An 18,666-nucleotide genomic window follows, 5' to 3' on the forward strand; every position below is an offset into this window, starting at 1 on the left:
CTTGCTATGCAGTTATTGTGCTGGTCCACTGAAGTTGAAGATGGAGCTGTGTTAGAGAGCAAACTTCTCAATTCACATCAGTAGATCTTTGTTCTAATACTCACCTATAGTCATAACCTCTGTGTCATAACTGAAAGAACGATGTTCCAAATACTAGCTGGTGAAATCAGATCAAAATAGAGAGATAGAGCAAGAAGGTCCGTCACTCAAAGAGAGCTCAAAGTGGAGCCACTGATCCCCCAGGGCTTGGGCATCTGGTCCAAATGGCTCCTGGACGCCTCCCCGAGTGTTATGGGCATGTCCCACTGCGCCCAAGACAACTTACACACCTTTTCAAACCGCATTTTTCGTCTGCTCCTGATTCATCACGCTTCGGATGATTGAACACTTAGAAATGAAGATTTAATCTTAATTTTCTCCATACATGTCTTCCATCGTGAGAAAATTGATACAAGAACATGTTAAAACACCTTTTTTTTATTGGAGTGGGTCTTTACTGATTATTGCCATGGTGTCCAGGCTTTTCAGTTTTGTTCATGATGAACCATATACCCAATGCCAAAGCATCAACCTTTGGTACAGTCATCTAAATTACTTTCTGCTGGGTTTTTCAATCTCTCAGCATGCATAGCATAATCTCCCTTTTAAAAATTCCCATCTTTTTTTTCAACTTTTGCCTCCTTATACAAAAATACACTTCAGCTTCTAGTGATCAGTGTATGTGAGGAGGCTCCAATGGGACCCTTTTAATGTGACTCAACCCAGTATAGTTTATCATGACCTCATAGATACATAAAAAGAGAGTTTGAACTTACAGAATAATAAATGCTGCAGAGGATTTAGAATTTTTTATGCATATCAGTTTGCAGAAATGTGTTGGGAGTTTACAAACAATTGACAACCTGCAGAGATCAGCTGAATGATAAGAGTGACGGTCCAGAAGTAACTGGAGACATGACCCTCTTTATAAATGGGTACACTTCCTGAGTACCAATGTGTGCCAAATTGGTAGAAAGTAGACAGTGAGGGTCTAGTGGTGTTTGACTGAGAGATGCTGAACCGGTGTACAGATGCAGGAGGAATACATGGAAGGCCGTGAGCGCAAAGTGGAGGAACTTAAATGCGCTTTTACAGAGTGCGGGGTCAAATTCCACCCAGAGGTGGGCTTTAAAATTCCTCCAGAGATGTGAGAGAACAAGCTATAAGCAAAAAAATAAAAAAAATAAAAATGGGTCAGCTGAAAACGTTTTGATTCCAGTCTGTCAAATCTTATGCAGACAGGTTGAAAGCCAGAAACCAAAGCATTTCTTTATTTTGCAGAAGGCTTTGTTCTCTAAGGCTATCAGCGGGCTGACAGAGGCCAAATAACTCCATAGGTCAAGCTCAGAGTAACATTATGACAAAGTGCTTAACTGCTTAATTCTTTCACATTGTCTCCACTCTGATTTCAAAGACAACATGCCCAAAGTGGAAAGGAATGGAGGGTAAGATTTTTAAGAAGTGGGAATTGTGTAAAAATTGAGTGTATAGTTTCAAAAACTATATTTTAAAGTCTTTAAAGTCAAACATATTTAGATCTGGATATCAAACATTATATAACTTTTAATGTTCTGTAAGCACTGGAATTGATGGAGTAGAGGTTCCTTTGTCATCCTCTTTCGACAGTATCTCCTCTCCTTTGCAGTTTTTGACAAGTTCAATACTGGAAGAAACTTTCTTACGGACGCATCAAATAGATCATTTTAAACCTGTTTCTTGTTGAACATTGATAAAAGTACTTTTTATTGCTGTATCTAATAATTGGCAATGCAAAAAGTATAAGTCCGCTGAAGTGGGTTTTTAACCATGTATTAGCTGTCTTTTGTTTCAAAGTTGACATCCAATCAAAAGGATGTGTCCTTAAGGAAATTGCATATTTTCTCATCTGTGATTCCATTTACACCCTTTTAATGAGATCGGAGGCCTCTTTCTGGGCTATGGAAGATCACAGTTTTCTCTGACTTGCTGTTAACCTATTTACACTTAACCCAGGAAGTGGTCTGTGCTGGGCTGTAGGGTCCAGGCCAGATCATGTTTCTTTGAAGTGTGCTTTGCTTTGTTTGGCAGCTGTGAAAGCTCCTCTGAACTTTGGTGAAAATCAAACAAGTGGGGCCTGATTGGACTGTAAATGAGGATCTTGGCTTTCTTGCTAGTGAACTCTGGCTTGATTCACTGACAGTGGTAATGCACACAGGCTATCCAGCAGTCTTTTTGATGTACTGTAACCGTTTGACCATGCCATAAACTTGAATCAGCTGATTCTTACGTGGAGAAAAATGGCTTTTCAACGTAACAGTTGAAGAGTTACGGTGTTGCATGAACATTTCTTAAAAGCTGTCAGTAAATGACACTGATCTGTACTTGTACAGTTCAGCCAATGCAACATTCGAATCATCCAGATGTTTAATAAAGCATTCTTTATTTCAAAGCAACACCTACACCTTTTGATGTTTGAAGAGAGAAGCACAAGCGGTTTGTTTGGATTTGTTAGTTCTCACTAGGTTCCGCTCGAAGAGCCTAGCCTTTGCCGTCTCTTAGCATCACACTGTCCACCCCCACAGACGTATTGGTATCCAAAGATATGTCTCATTCTTATGTCTGTGCTGTAAGTTTTATTCCTCACTAACTTTCCCACTCCTCCAACCATTCCTCCCCATGTATCTGCCAAGTTGAGACAAAGATGCTGCTTCAGCCCTCCTTTTGTCTAGTGATTATCTTAGCGAGAGCCCCATCAATCTAAACCAACTGCAGACTCTCAAGAATGTCCCCTTGGTTTGGCTGCCAGGTCTGCGATAAACACATCTGATCTTAACAATCACCCTTTAATCAATCATTAGATGCATGTGGACTGATGTAGTCTCTGCTAATCTCCAAATGGTACCTCATTATGCTAGATAGACTGATATAACCTCCATTGAGGAAACAAGCACAGGCCTTTTCATGTGGAAAAACTGCAAAAATTTGAGTGTTTGTTCAAATTTATTCAAACATAATGAAGAATGTAACTCAATCTGACCTTGCAATGATTGAAGTTCTTGGCAGACCTGCAAAAATTCCAGGAGGATAGTGAATGAGGAAATAGAGTTCATTCAACACTGTACAATAATGTTTGACGTCATGAGACGATTCCTTTCATTCCACTGAATACTGATTCAACTGGAAAGTTTTGGCTGCAAAGAAGACACTTCTACATAACATTATCTCTTATTTTGCTCTGATTTATTTCAGTAAAGTAAATCTCATGCAGAACACAAAGATTCTGTCGCTACCTTTGTCGGTACCTTACAGGGATCTTTGCCTTCTGATGACCTGGCCAACCCAACACTGTCATCAACGTCTTTCATTACAAGCTTTCTCCGAGCAATTGGAACATTCCATCGTGACATTGTGATGATCAACTCTTGATGATTGGGCCAAAAAGATAAGACATAAAGAATGAAAAGATCTTGTTATATAAAAAGATCCCCTGATGGAATCAATCAAACAAAGAGGAGCTGAAAGGGGAGTCACCATGATTGGTTGTGTGTTGACAGCAACATAGGAGAGGTCAGAAGAAGAGCCTTACTTTGTTCATGCAAGTCTTAAAGGAGGAACTGCTGTGTTAACCCCTTTATCTCTTAGGCACATTTCACCTGTCATTCTCCAGGTTGATTTACTGCCCTTCTTCTCTTGTTTAACTACTCCACTCTTGTTGTTGTTGACCTTTTGGCTCATCCCGTCAGGGGTCGCCACAGCGAATCAGATTCACACTGGTGGTTTGGCAAAGATTTTTATGCCGGATGTCCTTTCTGACACTACCCTGTATTTTACCCAGGCCGGGGACCGGCACAGGGAGACCCAGACGTGGCCCCCTTGTAGTTAGGCAATAGCACAAGGACCCACACTGGATGAAGCTCTTTGCGCAAATGAACCCTGGGAATCGCCAAAGATAGTAGCCAGTATTTAAAATACCCTACATTGCATGCCAGCCACCTACTCCATACTAACTACTGCACTCTATGTAGGATCAAAATGCAATTCCCCCATGTGCCTGCATTGTGTTTGAGGTCTTCTTATAGGAGGGTAATGCTAAGGACATACCAGATTTTAAAAAAAGACATTGCAAGCTCTTACAGTGGCTTTGTAAAAGAAAAAAAACAGAAAGTCTTCTCTTTGACAAAGCATTTTTCAAAATGTCTTTTAATGTCCCACTTTAATGTCCCACTCCGATCATCTTATGATCTATTTTTTAAGCACCCCCAGTGGTGTTTTCCTTATGATTATGCTGTTTTGTTTTGTTTTTGTTACCAAAATAAAAAAAACTGTAATTTTCTTCTCTACAGTTTCTGCAGAGCGGCAGTAGTTCATTAGAAATTTGTCTTGGAGTTCTGGGCGGGACGGCTGACGCAGTGTAGGTACCATAACCATTCGGCCTGCAATGACCGTTCGGGGTCCTTTCGACTGAGGATAGTGTCACACTACGGGAACTCCAAATTGGACAAAGTACATAGCATGAAGATCTGCTCAGGCTCTACATATTTTCGTTTCAAGTTTCTTTTGTAACCTAAAGTTATTTTCCTTCATAAATAGTGTCTGACATTGTTCTTTGTAATGTTTATAGAGAGATTTTGCCACAACCCACTTTGTAAAAAGATCCGTTGCTGTTAGAATGAACCTGCTGCTCCACATAAGCGAACTGTGTCTTTGAGCTGAACAGCTGGAGTCTCGTAGCTTTGTGTTCGCAGGCAGGGAAGGTGCTTTGTTATAGTGTGCGGTCCGGAGAAGGGTTCGGACTGCAGTCCGTTCGGCTGCAATGCACTTAATAATAATCATAATAATAAAAGCACTTTTAGAAGTTACCGTAATTTCCGGACTACAGAGTGCACCTGGTTATAAGGCGCACCCGTCACATTTTTAAAGGATAAACCATTTTGTACATACATAAGCCGCATCTGTCTATAAGCCGCATGTGCCCACATTGAAAACATGTGTTGTAGAATGAGGATGTGTATGTGCTCAAACTGCGCACGTGTGTAAGAAAGAGGATGGAGCGCATGCAGTGGAGGAGGGAACGAGAGCGCGTGCTGTGGAAGAGTGTCAAGAGGTGCGCATTCACGTTTGATATTCAAAGTGAAGGGGAACTGTAATAAAAGAAGGTTCCCCCCAGAAGAAGATAAATGATTCTTTATTAACCCGCTCTGGCGGCTCTGAGGGTCCGAACGTGGAAGTGAACCCCGAAGGGATTCAGCAGAGAGGATCTCCCCTGCATTTTCCGGCCACCATCAGAAAGAAAAAAAGTAATTGCAGGAAAGGTTCAACACGTGATATATTTACAAAGAAAGACGGTACACAGAAAGAGTTTTCAAAGTTGAGATATATACCATATTCCCCCTGTCTCACTCTTACCCTAGCGGCCGTTAGAAAAAAATGCATAAAAAAAAAAGTATAAATTACCCGCATCATTGAATAAGCCGCAGAGTTGAAAGCGTGTGACAAAAGTAGAGTTTTATAATCCGGAAATTACAGTAATCTCGCTCTATGTCGGAGCTCTGTCTGTTCACAACGGACAGCATAATATCTTCTTCTGTGGTTATATAGTAATTTGTCCAAACCAATCACTATCTGACACGTCATCGGACCAACTGACAGCCAATCCCATAATGTGATGTCAGCACTAGTTGAAGGACCCTGAACGGTTGTTGCAGGCCGAATGGTTATGGTGCCTACAGCGGAACTATCCCCCCTCAAATACTGCTGTATGTGTGGAGCAGGGAAAAGGAGACACAATGCTCTGTCAAAATGTCAAGTCTATTTTTTTTTACAATTTGAAAGCAAGATTAGATGTTTTCTATCACTGACATGGAAGTTAATGTTAATGTTTGTGAATCAGCCTGGCTTTTTTGTGTTGCAAACAAGAATGGGAGTTACAGATATTGTAGAAATGCTAACGTCGGTAACGTTTAGCGTGTCACAAACAAGCTCTAGAATTACTATTCTGACTACTATTCTGAGAATTCTGACTCTTTTGTCTCACTAAATGTGCCTTATAGTTAGGAGCGCCTTATATGTGACATAAAATCAAAAATTGACCATTCATTGATGGTGCAGCCTATGGTGCAGTAAATACTCAACATTTCTTTTGAAGTGTTGCACTTGTTAGATCAGCTTCATTCTTAAACCATGTCTATCTTTTAAAAAGTTACAAGATGAGCTAGATATATTGTGGGTGGTTTTGTTGGAGAAAGAATACTGTGCAACATCCAAAAGCAGATCATGGAGAGGCTGACAGTTCCCACAGCTCTCAGCCTCTGTACTCTGACCCGTGCCGCTCCCTGGAAGCTTTTGGATCCCTCTCGGAAAATGGTGTCAAAGGGCTCCATTGGGACCAATCTGTTGGTTTCTCACAGTTTTTATTAGTCTCACTTTGGAAATTTCTGCAATCTTATGTCTCGTACAAACAAGGCAAAACAACAACTAATGGATTGTGCTGACTGTCGCTCTATAAAAAGTCGTCCACATTGCAGGCTAAGGCTAACAATAAATTTGTCGTGTCAACAGAAATGGCTGAGAAAGAAAAGTTAGTGATGACATGGAACACCATGATTTGTCTCTGATGGTCCTTCATCCTTTAGTTTTTTTCCAAATCCCGGTTTAACTAAGCTATCTTTAGTCAGAACATGTCCACACGCACTCCAGGAACACAAACTCACAGACATGGAGCAGTGTTTATGCAGCAGCAAATTTTGGAAGGTGTGAGGCCAAAACCAGTGGGATCCCCTTACACCGCCAGCAGCCTAAGCCAGCAGCTAATAAAGGCTTGCATTGATCCTGATGGGTGGGGAAGGTTTCGCCATGGCACCACAGTCAGAGGGAGTTGTGCGCTGGTGGTCTGGATGATATACGTGCATGTGTGTTAGCGTGTGAGAAGCTTTGTGACTTCTTTCAGGCAGGCTGGGGCTAAATTCTGAAACAACCAGCTGGGGCTGCAAGTGAGTGATCAATCAAACCCACAATGGTCCCCCTTTCGGATTTGAACCTTGTAAGAAAGATCTGTTTAAAATGGAGAAGAAAGGTGGTAAACTCTTGGTTCTTTGTTGCCATAGAAAATTTTGAAATGTACCATAAATTATTTAAAGGCTCCGCCCCTCGTGGCAAACCCTCAAAAGTATTGCCTTATCACTAACAGCAGCTTAATGACAGATAAAAAAGACAAGTTAAGATCTATCTATCTAACTTCTATCTAACTTCGTCAGTAGCTTCTACAACATTTTTTGACATTGTCACTCATCTGCTATTGTTTGGGTTCTTTGGTTCCATTAAAGATTCTTCCAGGTTCTTACTAAAGTCATGACGTCTCCAGAAAGCCTATCTTTGAGAATTGGGACATCCACAAATCCGCAATGTTTGGTAAGTTTTAAATGGGAAAAAGGACCTTTACGTCTGTAATTAAACTGTTTTAACACGTAAACATCGAAGCTGTCGCCAGGTTGAAAAAAAGTAACTCTTCGACTATCTACGCAATTAATGTAAATCCTACTTTTTCTGACACAGACAAAAATTCAAAATTTCATGTTAGTGTTGCATAACAGCGCAAAGCCACCTTTCTCCACGTCAAAAGATGCTGGCAAACGTTGATTGTCACTACTGTAAAGTGTTGCACATCAGCACAAAGACATGTTTCTTAACTTTAGAATTGGCTGGAATTAGGTTCATTGCATAAACTGTTGAAAAGTTGCCTTAGTTGAAAGAACATAAACGCTGGAGCTGAGGAGTTTAACCCTGAAAGCGCTGATCCTCTCTCTTGGGAACTGTCAAATCTTCTGGTTCTGTGTGTTCTGTTTTTATGGGTAGCTGTGACACAGTGGTTGGTTGCAGGTTCAGTTCCTGCCTTGCCTGCGCAAACACTGAGCCCCATGTTATTCCTGGTGGTTAGGGGTTGGCGTGTCAGGTAAGGCAGCAGAGCAGAACTGCCATAAGGGTTTAAATGTGTGCTTGCTCAAGGGTGAATAAGACTGAGACTGTAAAGAGCCTTGGGAATTAATAATGGTACAGAAAGACTATATATAAAGATAAGCCATTAACCAAACCCCAGTAGGTTTGGCTTTTGGGCTTCATTGTTTTGCTTTTGGGCTTACATTTGGGCTTGATTCTGTAACCCCAAAAGCCCTTAAAGTCCCGCTCCAATTATTATAAAAGCTTTCTCAATGATCTTTTTATTAGGATTACGCTGTTGTTTTGCCAAAATCAAAAACATATTAAAATAGTCAGGGTAAAAAACTTTTACGTAGCCCATACAAATCCTACTCATGTTGCTCAGAGGCCATTGAAAGACCCACTCCAAAGAAAATAATGTTTTTATTTTTTTATTTTCTTATGGCATTTTTCTCATGATCAAGGACATATATTAAAAAATGTGAGCTTAAAATTTCATTTCTGGGCATTTTTTATTTTAGTGAATCAGAAGTAGACCAAGAAATGGCATTTGAAAACGCCTGTAGCTGTTATGTACGGACAACATGATGCGATCCATGCTCCGCTCCATTCTGATACATCCACTTGCAGCTGTAAGCTAGTGGTAGGCCGTGTAAACAGATGGATGACAGATGTAAGGGGGGGCTTACTCTGCTTCAACAGTCCCGCAACTTAGAGGTGAATTATTAATGGACTCATGCTGCTCTGCCTGCCTATGTCCTAGAAAATGACAAAGAGTTTTTTATTTAGGCTAAAAAAAAGGATAATCCTAATTAAAAGGCCACTGGGAGCGCTTTTGAATACATCAAAGATGATCGGAATGAGACTTTAATGCTGAATCTTTTCTTTTTATTGGCTGTTATTTGTGTTCAGCAAAAAAGACCCAAACTAGTTCTAAAAGTTATAACAGCTTTTCTTCTGTTGTAAGTTAAAATATGGCATTATATATCAAATCCAGTTTATACAGAATTGGTGTACAGAGGACAGCTCTACTTTGCCTACATCCCTTTTTGCCGTTTTTACATGACAGCTTGATACCAAACAATCCTAAAGTGGGATTTTCCTCTTCTTTGTCTAGGTTTGTGTGTCTTTGATGGAGAAGTTCATTCATTTTAAAGCTGTAAAGCCTTCAGTGTAGAAGTAGTTGAGCTCCTTAGGGGGATTTTACCAAGATTTCCTTTTCCTTATTAAATTATAATCTCACTCATACCTCTCATATTCTGTGTTTTCGTTTCCGTTTTGTGTGTGTGCTCATCATTCATGCGAGTGTGTGAATCTGTCTCATCAGCCAGCAGTAGAGAACCTAAAGCGTCAAACCTTTTTCTTAATTGATCCTTTTTGTAACTTTCTAGATGCATATTTCTTCATGTCTTCTTCCTTATGTTCTGTTGCTTTGATCATGTGATTGCTGAGTTTTTTTGTTTTGTTTTGTCATGTGAAAGTTCAAACTGTAAAATCCTTCAATGGAACAGAACCGAAGATTTTTCTGGGCTTTTCCTTCCTGGAAGTTGGCCCTCAGTTCCAGCTATGCACAATTTGGGGTTATTCCAGTCCTGGCAGAAAAGAGTGGAACAATTGATGGTCTGTGATTGTTCCAGGTTCACCCCCCCCCCCCCCCCCTCTTATTTCTGCTCCTCAGAACATTTCTCACCTTCAGAGTCTTAAATAGACTCATGAGCCTTGAACCTTTGCCACTGCCAGCTCTGGTTTTGTCAATAAAGACTCACAGTTTGAGAATGACCAAGCAGTATTGAGAAGTAATGATAAATGGTGAATTTCTAGCTGTTTTTTAACTCTGACAATTTGTCCGTCTTCAGAGGAACTTCTCTAAAAAAAACAACCACAAGTGAAGGGGGGAATGTAGTATGAGACATGAAATATGAACAGAGAACACATGCCTTGCCCAGCACATTAGAGTCACTTTTTTCTGCCATTGAATTTGCACAGCCCCTCCTGAATAATTTGAGTAGAAATCTTTCCTTTATTTACTTTCTAAGAAATGTAAAGGCATCTCAAAATCATTTCAGCAACAACAAAAAAAAAAACAAAAAAACTACGACAGATGAATGCTTCTGAGTTCTTATTCCCAGTGGTCTTTTAACCCTTGTGCCATCTTAGATGACCCCACCCTTCCATTGATGTGTTCTCCCTACCATGACAAAGGTGGATAAAGGTGGAAAGATTTCATGTAATCCATGGACACCAGTGAAGATCACAAATTATTGAAGAAAAAAGGTTCAGAGCACTGTCTAGTGGGTCTAGATGACCCAAATCCCAATGTTACAGTGCCTAGGATAGCTCAAGGGTTAATTATGATTATGCTGTTTATAGCCCAAATTAAAAAAAAGACCTTTGTCATTTTCTGCAGAGTGGCAATAGTTCATTAGAAATTCACCTCTGAGTAGTGAGCAGGACTGTTGACGTTGAGCAACCCCGCCCCCATTTCCTGTCATCCATCTGTTTACAGGCTCTCGCACTACCTTGCAGGACCTCACAGCCCCTACCTAACATTACCAGTACAGCAAAAACGGTGAGCAATGTTGGAGTTATCTAGCTGTACAGTTTTGAGCCAGATGTCAGCTCACAGAAGGAAAATCAAGATGTACCTGGATCTAGTCCCCAGGCCTAGGAGTGGAGGAGGGACCCATCGTAGTTTCTACATCACAATTACAATCGTTTTCTTATGAACTTCTTTCATCTGCTCCTGATTCAGAACAATTTGAATAAAGAAATACTCAAAAAATACTAGTTTAGTGCTAATTGTCTTTTTATGGAGTCCTCCATCATCAGAGATATGCTCAAAAACATGTTAAATACACCAAAAAACGAGATTTTAAAGTAGGCATGACGTTACAAAATCTTACTGTTGCACTCGGAGTTTGTCTTTTTTACATTTTTGTTCTAAATTTGAAATTTCTTGCCAGCTGCAGAACTGCAGACATGTGATCATTGCACAGCTGTGCCGGTGGAGTTCACGGATGACAGAGCGGAAATGACAAATCTTTCATCATGACACTCGTTGTGAGTGAGTGTTATCTTGGACCACAAGTGAACTATTTGTTCTCAAAGTGGATAAAGCAGGAAAGATGGGGTTGTCAAAGGTTCTAAGTGAGTTTGACAGAGGAATCCTAATGGCTGAACATCTGTTTTAGAGCATTTCCAAAACTACAGCTCTTGTTCCAAAACGGCAGTGATCAGTATTTAACAAAAGTCACTCATGGAAGAAAAAGAGATCCTCTGATCACGTTGTATGTAGAGAGGTCATGTGTAAAAAAAAGTCTGATTTTCCGAAATTCTCTATTTTATTTTTTATATTACGTTAACAGTTGTACACATGTGGCTGTGTTGCACAAATACTGATCAGTAGAGGTCCTGGTGACTTAGTGTCCCTCTTAAAATATACATTATAGTTACTTGATCACCTTAACTCTTGTGCTATCTTGTGGGGTCAAAATGACCCCATCCTTATATTAATGTGTTATCCCTACAATGACAAAGGTGGATTAAGGTGAAAAGGATTTCATGGACACCAGTGCAGATTAAAAATCATTGAAGAAAAAAGGTTCAGCTCACTGTCTTGTGGGGTCCAAATGACCCCACAAGACAGTGGAGATCATTTGGGGCTTCTAAAAGACGAGTCGCTTTCGACATGTTATCTGTCTATTATCTGTCTATCTATTATGCGGGCTTCAGTGTTTTTTTATTCTGGATGTCTCATGAGGAATAGACCTCGGGTATCAGCTAGAGTGTCACATACACTAGAATCATTTTTTAGTTGTGTATTATTTTTTTATTTAACTGGGATGAGTAATCGCTTCAAATTTTGAAACTCTGTTCAGTAAGGTTGGCTGCTTGTTAAACCAGACAACCCTGAAAAAAATTGTATTTATCTGTTTTTTTCTCTCTACTGCCTAAACAGATATCATTATAAAGTTACCGTCTGTCTGTCTGTCTTCCTACAGACATACATTTTCTTATTCTGTAACCCACCAGGCAACAGTAACTTTTGCGAACTTTTAGAAGCTCTCCCAAAGATGAGAGGATTAGTGTCTTCAACCTGAGGAGCAGCAGGCCCGATTGCAGACGCTTGATGCCTTTTCAGCGACCTGAAACAGATCTTGCCTCAGAACTACGGAGCGAATGAAAGCAGCAGCCGTATGAATCTGCGTGACACATGAGGGGAAGAATGAGCTTTTCTTGAACTGCTTAGCCTTTTGACCTCACTTTCATCTGCACTCTACATCAGCACCAACTCTATCATTAGCAGGCTGCTCCTGTAATCTATCTGCCCCGGAGTAACAAACGTGTTCCACCAAATGAAGTCATGAGGAGCTGACATCCTTTCCTCTTCCCATAACTTTGCTCTTTCTTCACATTTAACATGTCCTGGATTTTCCACCCCCCCCCCCCCCCCTCACTATATTCATCCGCATATCCACGGCTTTAAAAACATTTGTGTCTTACTTTCTTCAGCCTTTAGGGATTTTAGAAAAGCACATCAATACAGCTCAGCCATCATCAGTTATTTTCCCACTCTCCTTAGTGTTTCACCCCTGAAACAGTGACTAACGTTTAAAATCTTTATTCAGCTAATCGAAATCTTGTACTTTTTCAAACATTCTGTAGCGGCATTGAATAACTTCCTGCTATTTCAAGTTGATTTTCCTTTTTTTCAAGCCTTCTACACCGTCTGCACATGAGAAATGAGGTGTTATCTCTTTGTGTGTGGCGAGGTCAATAACGTTTAGTTGGAGGTTTGTCTCCATCATGTGTATGTAGTGATGAAACAGTGCAAACAAAAAACTAGATTTAAGTTAAATCAAAGGTGAATATGAAGGGAAAATTGTGTTTTTGGTGTTTTAAACAGGTTATTGTAGCGGTTTTCTCCTATGAAAGACATATGTAAAAGAATTTAAGATTAGAACAGTGTTTCTGAGTATTTCTTTGGATCGGAAGCAGATAAAAACAGGACGTTTTAAAAAGCTCGGACTTATGACGCAGCTACTGCCATGGGCGGGCTAAAGTCTCGCTTTTTCCGCACTAATTCTACATCTTTTACCCTTTCTGAGCTGCCATCTGACTTCAAACTGTCCAGATGGGTAGCTGCGATATTGCTCGTCATTTTTTTGGCCCCTTTTGAGCTTTGCTATAGGTGTTGGGCCGATGGGAGAGTGGTCTCACATTATTTCTTTGGGATATGCCCGACCAGGGCCCTTGGGGAAAGTCACTATTTGTATATGCATTTTGTACTTTACTGTATATGTGTTTATGCTTTTTAACATCATGGCCTACAGGACTACAGATGAAAACTAGCTTTTGGCTAATTCAGGCTTTTTTAACGTTTATGTTTATAAGGTGTTCTTTTTAAATTGCCCTCTCCCCTTTAAATAAACCTAATTAGCACCTTTCAGTTCTATGATTCTTGGAAACAAATTCAGGAGAACACTAGAGCTTTTATTTTGGTAGTTTTCCTTTGGCTCAACCTTGAGCGTATAATACCCTTTCCAGCCTTTGAAAATAACAGATGTTAATGTGTCATCTTGCATTGGAACTTTGCAGCTCCTTTCATGTACGGGTATAGCTGCATTATACCAGTAGCCTTTCTTTTTTGCCTCTCACTGCTTATTTGTTCAGTCTTAAAGAAATAGAGTGACCAGAAACTGTGACCGCAAGATAAATCTAACACTGTGAGTTGACACTTCAAAGTACCAATGTTGTTGCCAGGGCATTACCTCATATGGTGACTCTAAATAAAACATACGGAATAATCTCACTCCTTCCAAACTATGAATCTTGAGAATTTTAGAAAATGGTGAAAGACTATTGGATATCAAGCATGAACTGCTTTGTTAGCATATAGTTCCTTAAGGCTGTAGCTGAGACTCATCAGGATTGTGGTTGTAGTTAAACCCCTGCCATCCTGAACGGTTGTTGTTGGAGCAATTGATGTTTTCTTAATCATGAAGTAATGATTCCTTCAACAGAACACAGGAATAACCCTGGTTCCTTATTAGGACATGTACTCCAGTCACCCAGATGGATCTATAATCCCTCTATGGCACATGGTCTGATCCCACATGTACAGCTTTAGAGAAATGGAGGTAAAACGAAGTCAGGATCCCTTTCTCTGAGGCTGTTAATTTCATTAGTGGCTAGACGAAGCAGTCCGGGAAGTGTGTGTTGGCTTTTGCTCACCGTGCTTGTCTGTATCTCTTCAACATGTCTAAGCAGGCCCCTTGAGATACTGTTGAATTAGGGTTTGGAAGCTGAAGCGTCTGCTCTAACCCCAACAGATCCGAGTTTTGGCTTCAAACGCATGTTCAAGAACAGCTTTGACTACAATTTCCACTTAAATGTCTGAACAGCCATGAGAAAAATAAAAAACATCCTTTTTTAAGTCATTGTTTTTTTTTACTGATTTTACTTTGGAGTATTAAGTTATTGTACTTGAGGGTGTGTTTTCCTTGTTAAATTTAAATCAGTCAGTCAGGGGGGGGCCTTTTCTTTCATATGATGTTTTCTGCTCACACCTTAAAATGTCTTTGAATCTTTACGAATTGCTTTGCGTTTTCAGGGTACTTTTACTTTGAAAACCCACTCCAGTATCTTTTGATCTGATTTTAAAGTGCTCCCAGTGGTCGTTTAATTGGGATTATTTTTAGCCCAAAAAAACCTGTGTTGTTTTGTAAGACATAGTTTCTGCAGAGCGGCAGGAGTCCATTAAAAATTCACTCTGAAGTCGTGGGCGGGACTGCTGGTGCAGAGTAAACCGACCCCCATTTTCCACCATCCATCTGTTCACACGCTCTCCCACTAGCCTACAGCCACTCACTCCTCCAAGCTAACATTGGCGGTGCAACAAAAATAGCAAGAAACCAATATTGGAGATATCCAGCTTTCCAGTTTAGAACCAGCTAAATGAGGAAAAGAAAGACGTACATGGATCTAGTTGAATATTAGTGGATGCATCAGAATGGATCTTGTGGACCGCCCAGCGTATTTTCTAAGCTCTTTTTTAAACAGCAGTTTTTCCTCTGCTCCTGATTCACAAGAAATACTGAGATTTGCTGTTTTGAGCTTCTTTATCAAGAGAAAAATGCCACAAGAACATGTTACTCACTCACTGAAAAACACCAAAAACACAATTTTCATCAGAGCGGGTCTTTATTAATAGTTCTCTTCCAGTGGGTGAGGAATGAATACACATGTCCACATCTTTCTTAGCTTTGCATTCACAGTGTACCCCTTAAGTCCAAAGTACTTAGAAACAAACACGGCCCAAACAAACTTTTTTAAGCTCATTCCATTATATTTTGTGGGTTTCCCAACAGCTGAAAAGTAAGATACATATTGCTCTTTGCACAGCGTTATAGTCCGTTTGCATTTACACTGTGGCCGAACCACAACAGGATTCACTTGCAAGGAAATCAAGACCCGTGTTTCAAGCAAGTTTCGATTGTTTTTCCTTTTTTTAAATCAAGTTTTTGATATTTTCCGGAGAGTTTCACATCAAAACTTTTGCTAAACAGGTTCACAGGGGTTGTCCCACAAATCCTTACCTATGCCTCCAGTTTCTGCCTTTATGTGTGCATTAGGCTTCTTCTCCAGGGGTTAATGGTGCCTGCAGGATCACAGGGATCACTCAGACCTGTTGACTTACATTTGCCCCAAAACCGCAGACTCCCACGCCAGACGAGCTTCCCTGCCAGGCCAATAGAAAGTCAGCCACTGAGCAAACACAGATTGACACTGTTTTCTCTTCCTCCTGTTTATTTTCACTGATGCCTTTCTGTCTTCTCTTTTCATTTTTTTTTTTTTTTTGCGTATGGTGGCAATGAACACACTTCTGTCCTTTGTCCTATTTATTCAGCTGACTGTTAAGTACATTGGATGATGAGGTGTAAATTTCAAATTAGAAAAAACCTCCTCCCATGTTACTTCTGGGTCTAAGAGAAAGGCTTCAAAGCAGACATCCTGTTGCACTTCTGCAGACCAAATGGACTCCATATTTGGTCTGGGCAACAAACCACATGCAGAATGGAAATAATAATAAGATGATTACACAAAAGAAAAACATCATTTTAATCACCAGCTCATGTGATCAGAGAGGGTACTACTATAATATGATGACTAGTGGGTCTAATAGGGCTCAGTTGTGTACAGGTAAAGCTGGAAACCGGCATGACCAAAATATTTATTTTTGATGTTATTTAAATACTCGTAAAAATAAGGAATCTCATACATTTGTATAAAGTACATAAAGTCTCTATAGTTCTAATAAAAACTGATATGGTTTGTTAAAAAAAGCACAACGTGAGCCTAAAAATGTATCGTGTATATTTTACATCTAGTAGAATTAAAATTTACATACAAGGTCTAAATAGGACAATTTAAAGCAGCTCTAAGGAGAGCTGTGGTAGAAATCTAGATTTCCCCTTACAGTATAGTAAGTTTAGGTCAATTTGTGACTCCTGTTGCTGCTTGAATTTGATAATTTTTGGGGTCTTGTTAAGGCTGGGAAAAGTTTTGCTGACAAATGATGCTTTTTTATTAAAGTTTAATAGCATTAAAGTGCAGCAGAGTTAAGACCATTTAGAATAAACACTGTCCTACACAATCAATGACATTAGCAACCCACTCTGCAGGGGGTGAATAAATGGTTCAACCCCCCATTTGAGAACAAAGCATTTAACCTTAAACTGTGCTCAATTTGAGGACATTTAAACTGCTTTGGATAAAACCGCTGAGTAAATAAACAAAAATAAACTGAATGACCATCCTTAGTACTGTATCTGAGTATTTGTTTACATTTAATTCAAGTCAGTTTTATTCATATATAGAGCAATACTACAATACAGTTGTCTCAACGGGATTCATTAATTTTACAAAACATAAAATCAATTGTAAAACACAATAGCTGATTGCTAAACTAAACAGACTAACCTCAACTGAGCATCCCTGCCCTTAGACCCTCCTTCTGAGTGAGGAAAAAAAAACCTGACAAAGCCTCAGGGACATCCACGTGAAAGAGGGATCCTCCCCCAGGACGGACAGGCGATGTACCTGGACTGTTAGAGAAGAATGAGCTTATCTAACATTACAACTACATGTTTGAATAGTGTAGCAGATGGGCTTCATCCAAATAGAGTTGGGATCAAAGGACAATCTATTACATCTATCAAAACTTTGGAAACACTCTTTTTAAACAGTAAACACCAGGCAATTTTTGGTGTTATTCTGTTATTAGGCGCTAATCTATGTTCAGACACAATCTATGTTCATTGACGCATAGCTCCGGCACGTTTCAACGACCGCTCAACGTACAGAACGTGTTGAAAGTTAAACCTGGTCAAACTTTGACCAATCAGGAAATCTGGTTTTTATGTATGAACGGCGTCCCTATTAATTCACGGAAATCACAACCATTGAAATGTTGATAATGGAGTAGAAATGAACAATTACAGTTTGTGCCCGACTGGAGTCAAATAACACCAAGTCTTTTATATATCAAAACGGAGCTGTGAAAGCAAAAGCCTGGAGCGAGATTCACAGGGTTTGCATCACTTTAAGATTTCGCACCAAGCCTCTTCCAATTTTAGGTAGCAGACATGCGCTTGTGAACAGTAGGAAAAGAAAAGAAGAAAAAGCCCCTCCCATTGTGAAAACCACAGACAGAACTCGCGTCACATACCCGGTCTGATCGGAGATCTAGAGTTAGTGGATGTCTGGTATAGAATGGTAAATGGCGTATACTTATATACTTGTATACAAAGGTTTTGGTGGATCTGGAGCAAGGAAGCGGTTGGCTGGTCTCATGTCATATAAAACCTGCCTTTTTTGTGGTTCATGACATTCCACAAGATTTTTATGTTGGATTTTATTAATATGTCGCAGGTTTTATTGCTACCTGAGAATTCTGTTCACATTAAGCTCCCTTTTTTCTACTAAACCCCAATTTAATTTGACTTTTGATGAATAATTCGATTCGTCATGACAGTAAAGGTTAAGCAGGTCTGTGATGACTGTTTTTCTTGTGGCATTCACAGCTGATTTCTGCGAGAGAGGCCTGGAATGCTGGTGACCATGATGCTAGCTTCAGTCTGTTTTTTACTGACATTTGGGGCACGTGCCCTTGCTGGAGGCTACCCCCCCATGCCCCACATGAAGTACATGCAACCCATGATGAAAGGACCCATTGGACCTCCATTTCGAGAGGGCAAGGGGCATTATGTTGGTGAGTAACAATTTTATTTGTAATCATCTTTGTAGCAATTTCAGAAATCATTCTTTTCTTGAAAAGCTGCAAACCACTGTCCAGAGGATCCATTCTGTCACATATAAATTTAAACAGCAAAATTCATTTTAAGTTCCACTCTTATTATCTTTTAAGTTATTTTCAAAGCGTTCTCAATGATCTTTTAATTATGATAAAAAAAACTTTCATTTTCTAGGACATAGTTTCTGCAGAGCAGCAGGAGTTCAACAAAAATTCACCCCTAAATTGTAGGCAGGACTGTTGACATGGAGTAAGCCCACCCCCACTTCCCATCACCCAGCTGTTTACACTCTCTTCCACTAGCTTACAGCCCCTCACACCACCAGCCTATTATCAGTGCCATGAAAATGGCGAGCAATACTCAAACTATCCAGTCGTACAGTTTTGGTCCAGATGCCAGC

At 40.0% G+C, this 18,666-nt stretch overlaps 1 protein-coding gene across 1 annotated transcript in view; it reads left to right on the top strand.

The window, feature by feature from the left end:
• Positions 1-18,666, top strand: part of col8a2 (collagen type VIII alpha 2 chain) — a 49,846-nt gene that overhangs the window by 23,815 nt on the left and 7,365 nt on the right. The window contains exon 2 of the mRNA XM_023959864.1: positions 18,036-18,223. Within this exon, the coding sequence (XP_023815632.1) occupies positions 18,061-18,223 (163 nt within the window). The 5' untranslated portion in view covers positions 18,036-18,060. The remainder of the gene's footprint in view (positions 1-18,035; positions 18,224-18,666) is intronic.

The sequence above is a fragment of the Oryzias latipes genome, chromosome 11, assembly GCF_002234675.1.
Source record: "Oryzias latipes chromosome 11, ASM223467v1".
Lineage (NCBI taxonomy): Eukaryota > Metazoa > Chordata > Actinopteri > Beloniformes > Adrianichthyidae > Oryzias > Oryzias latipes.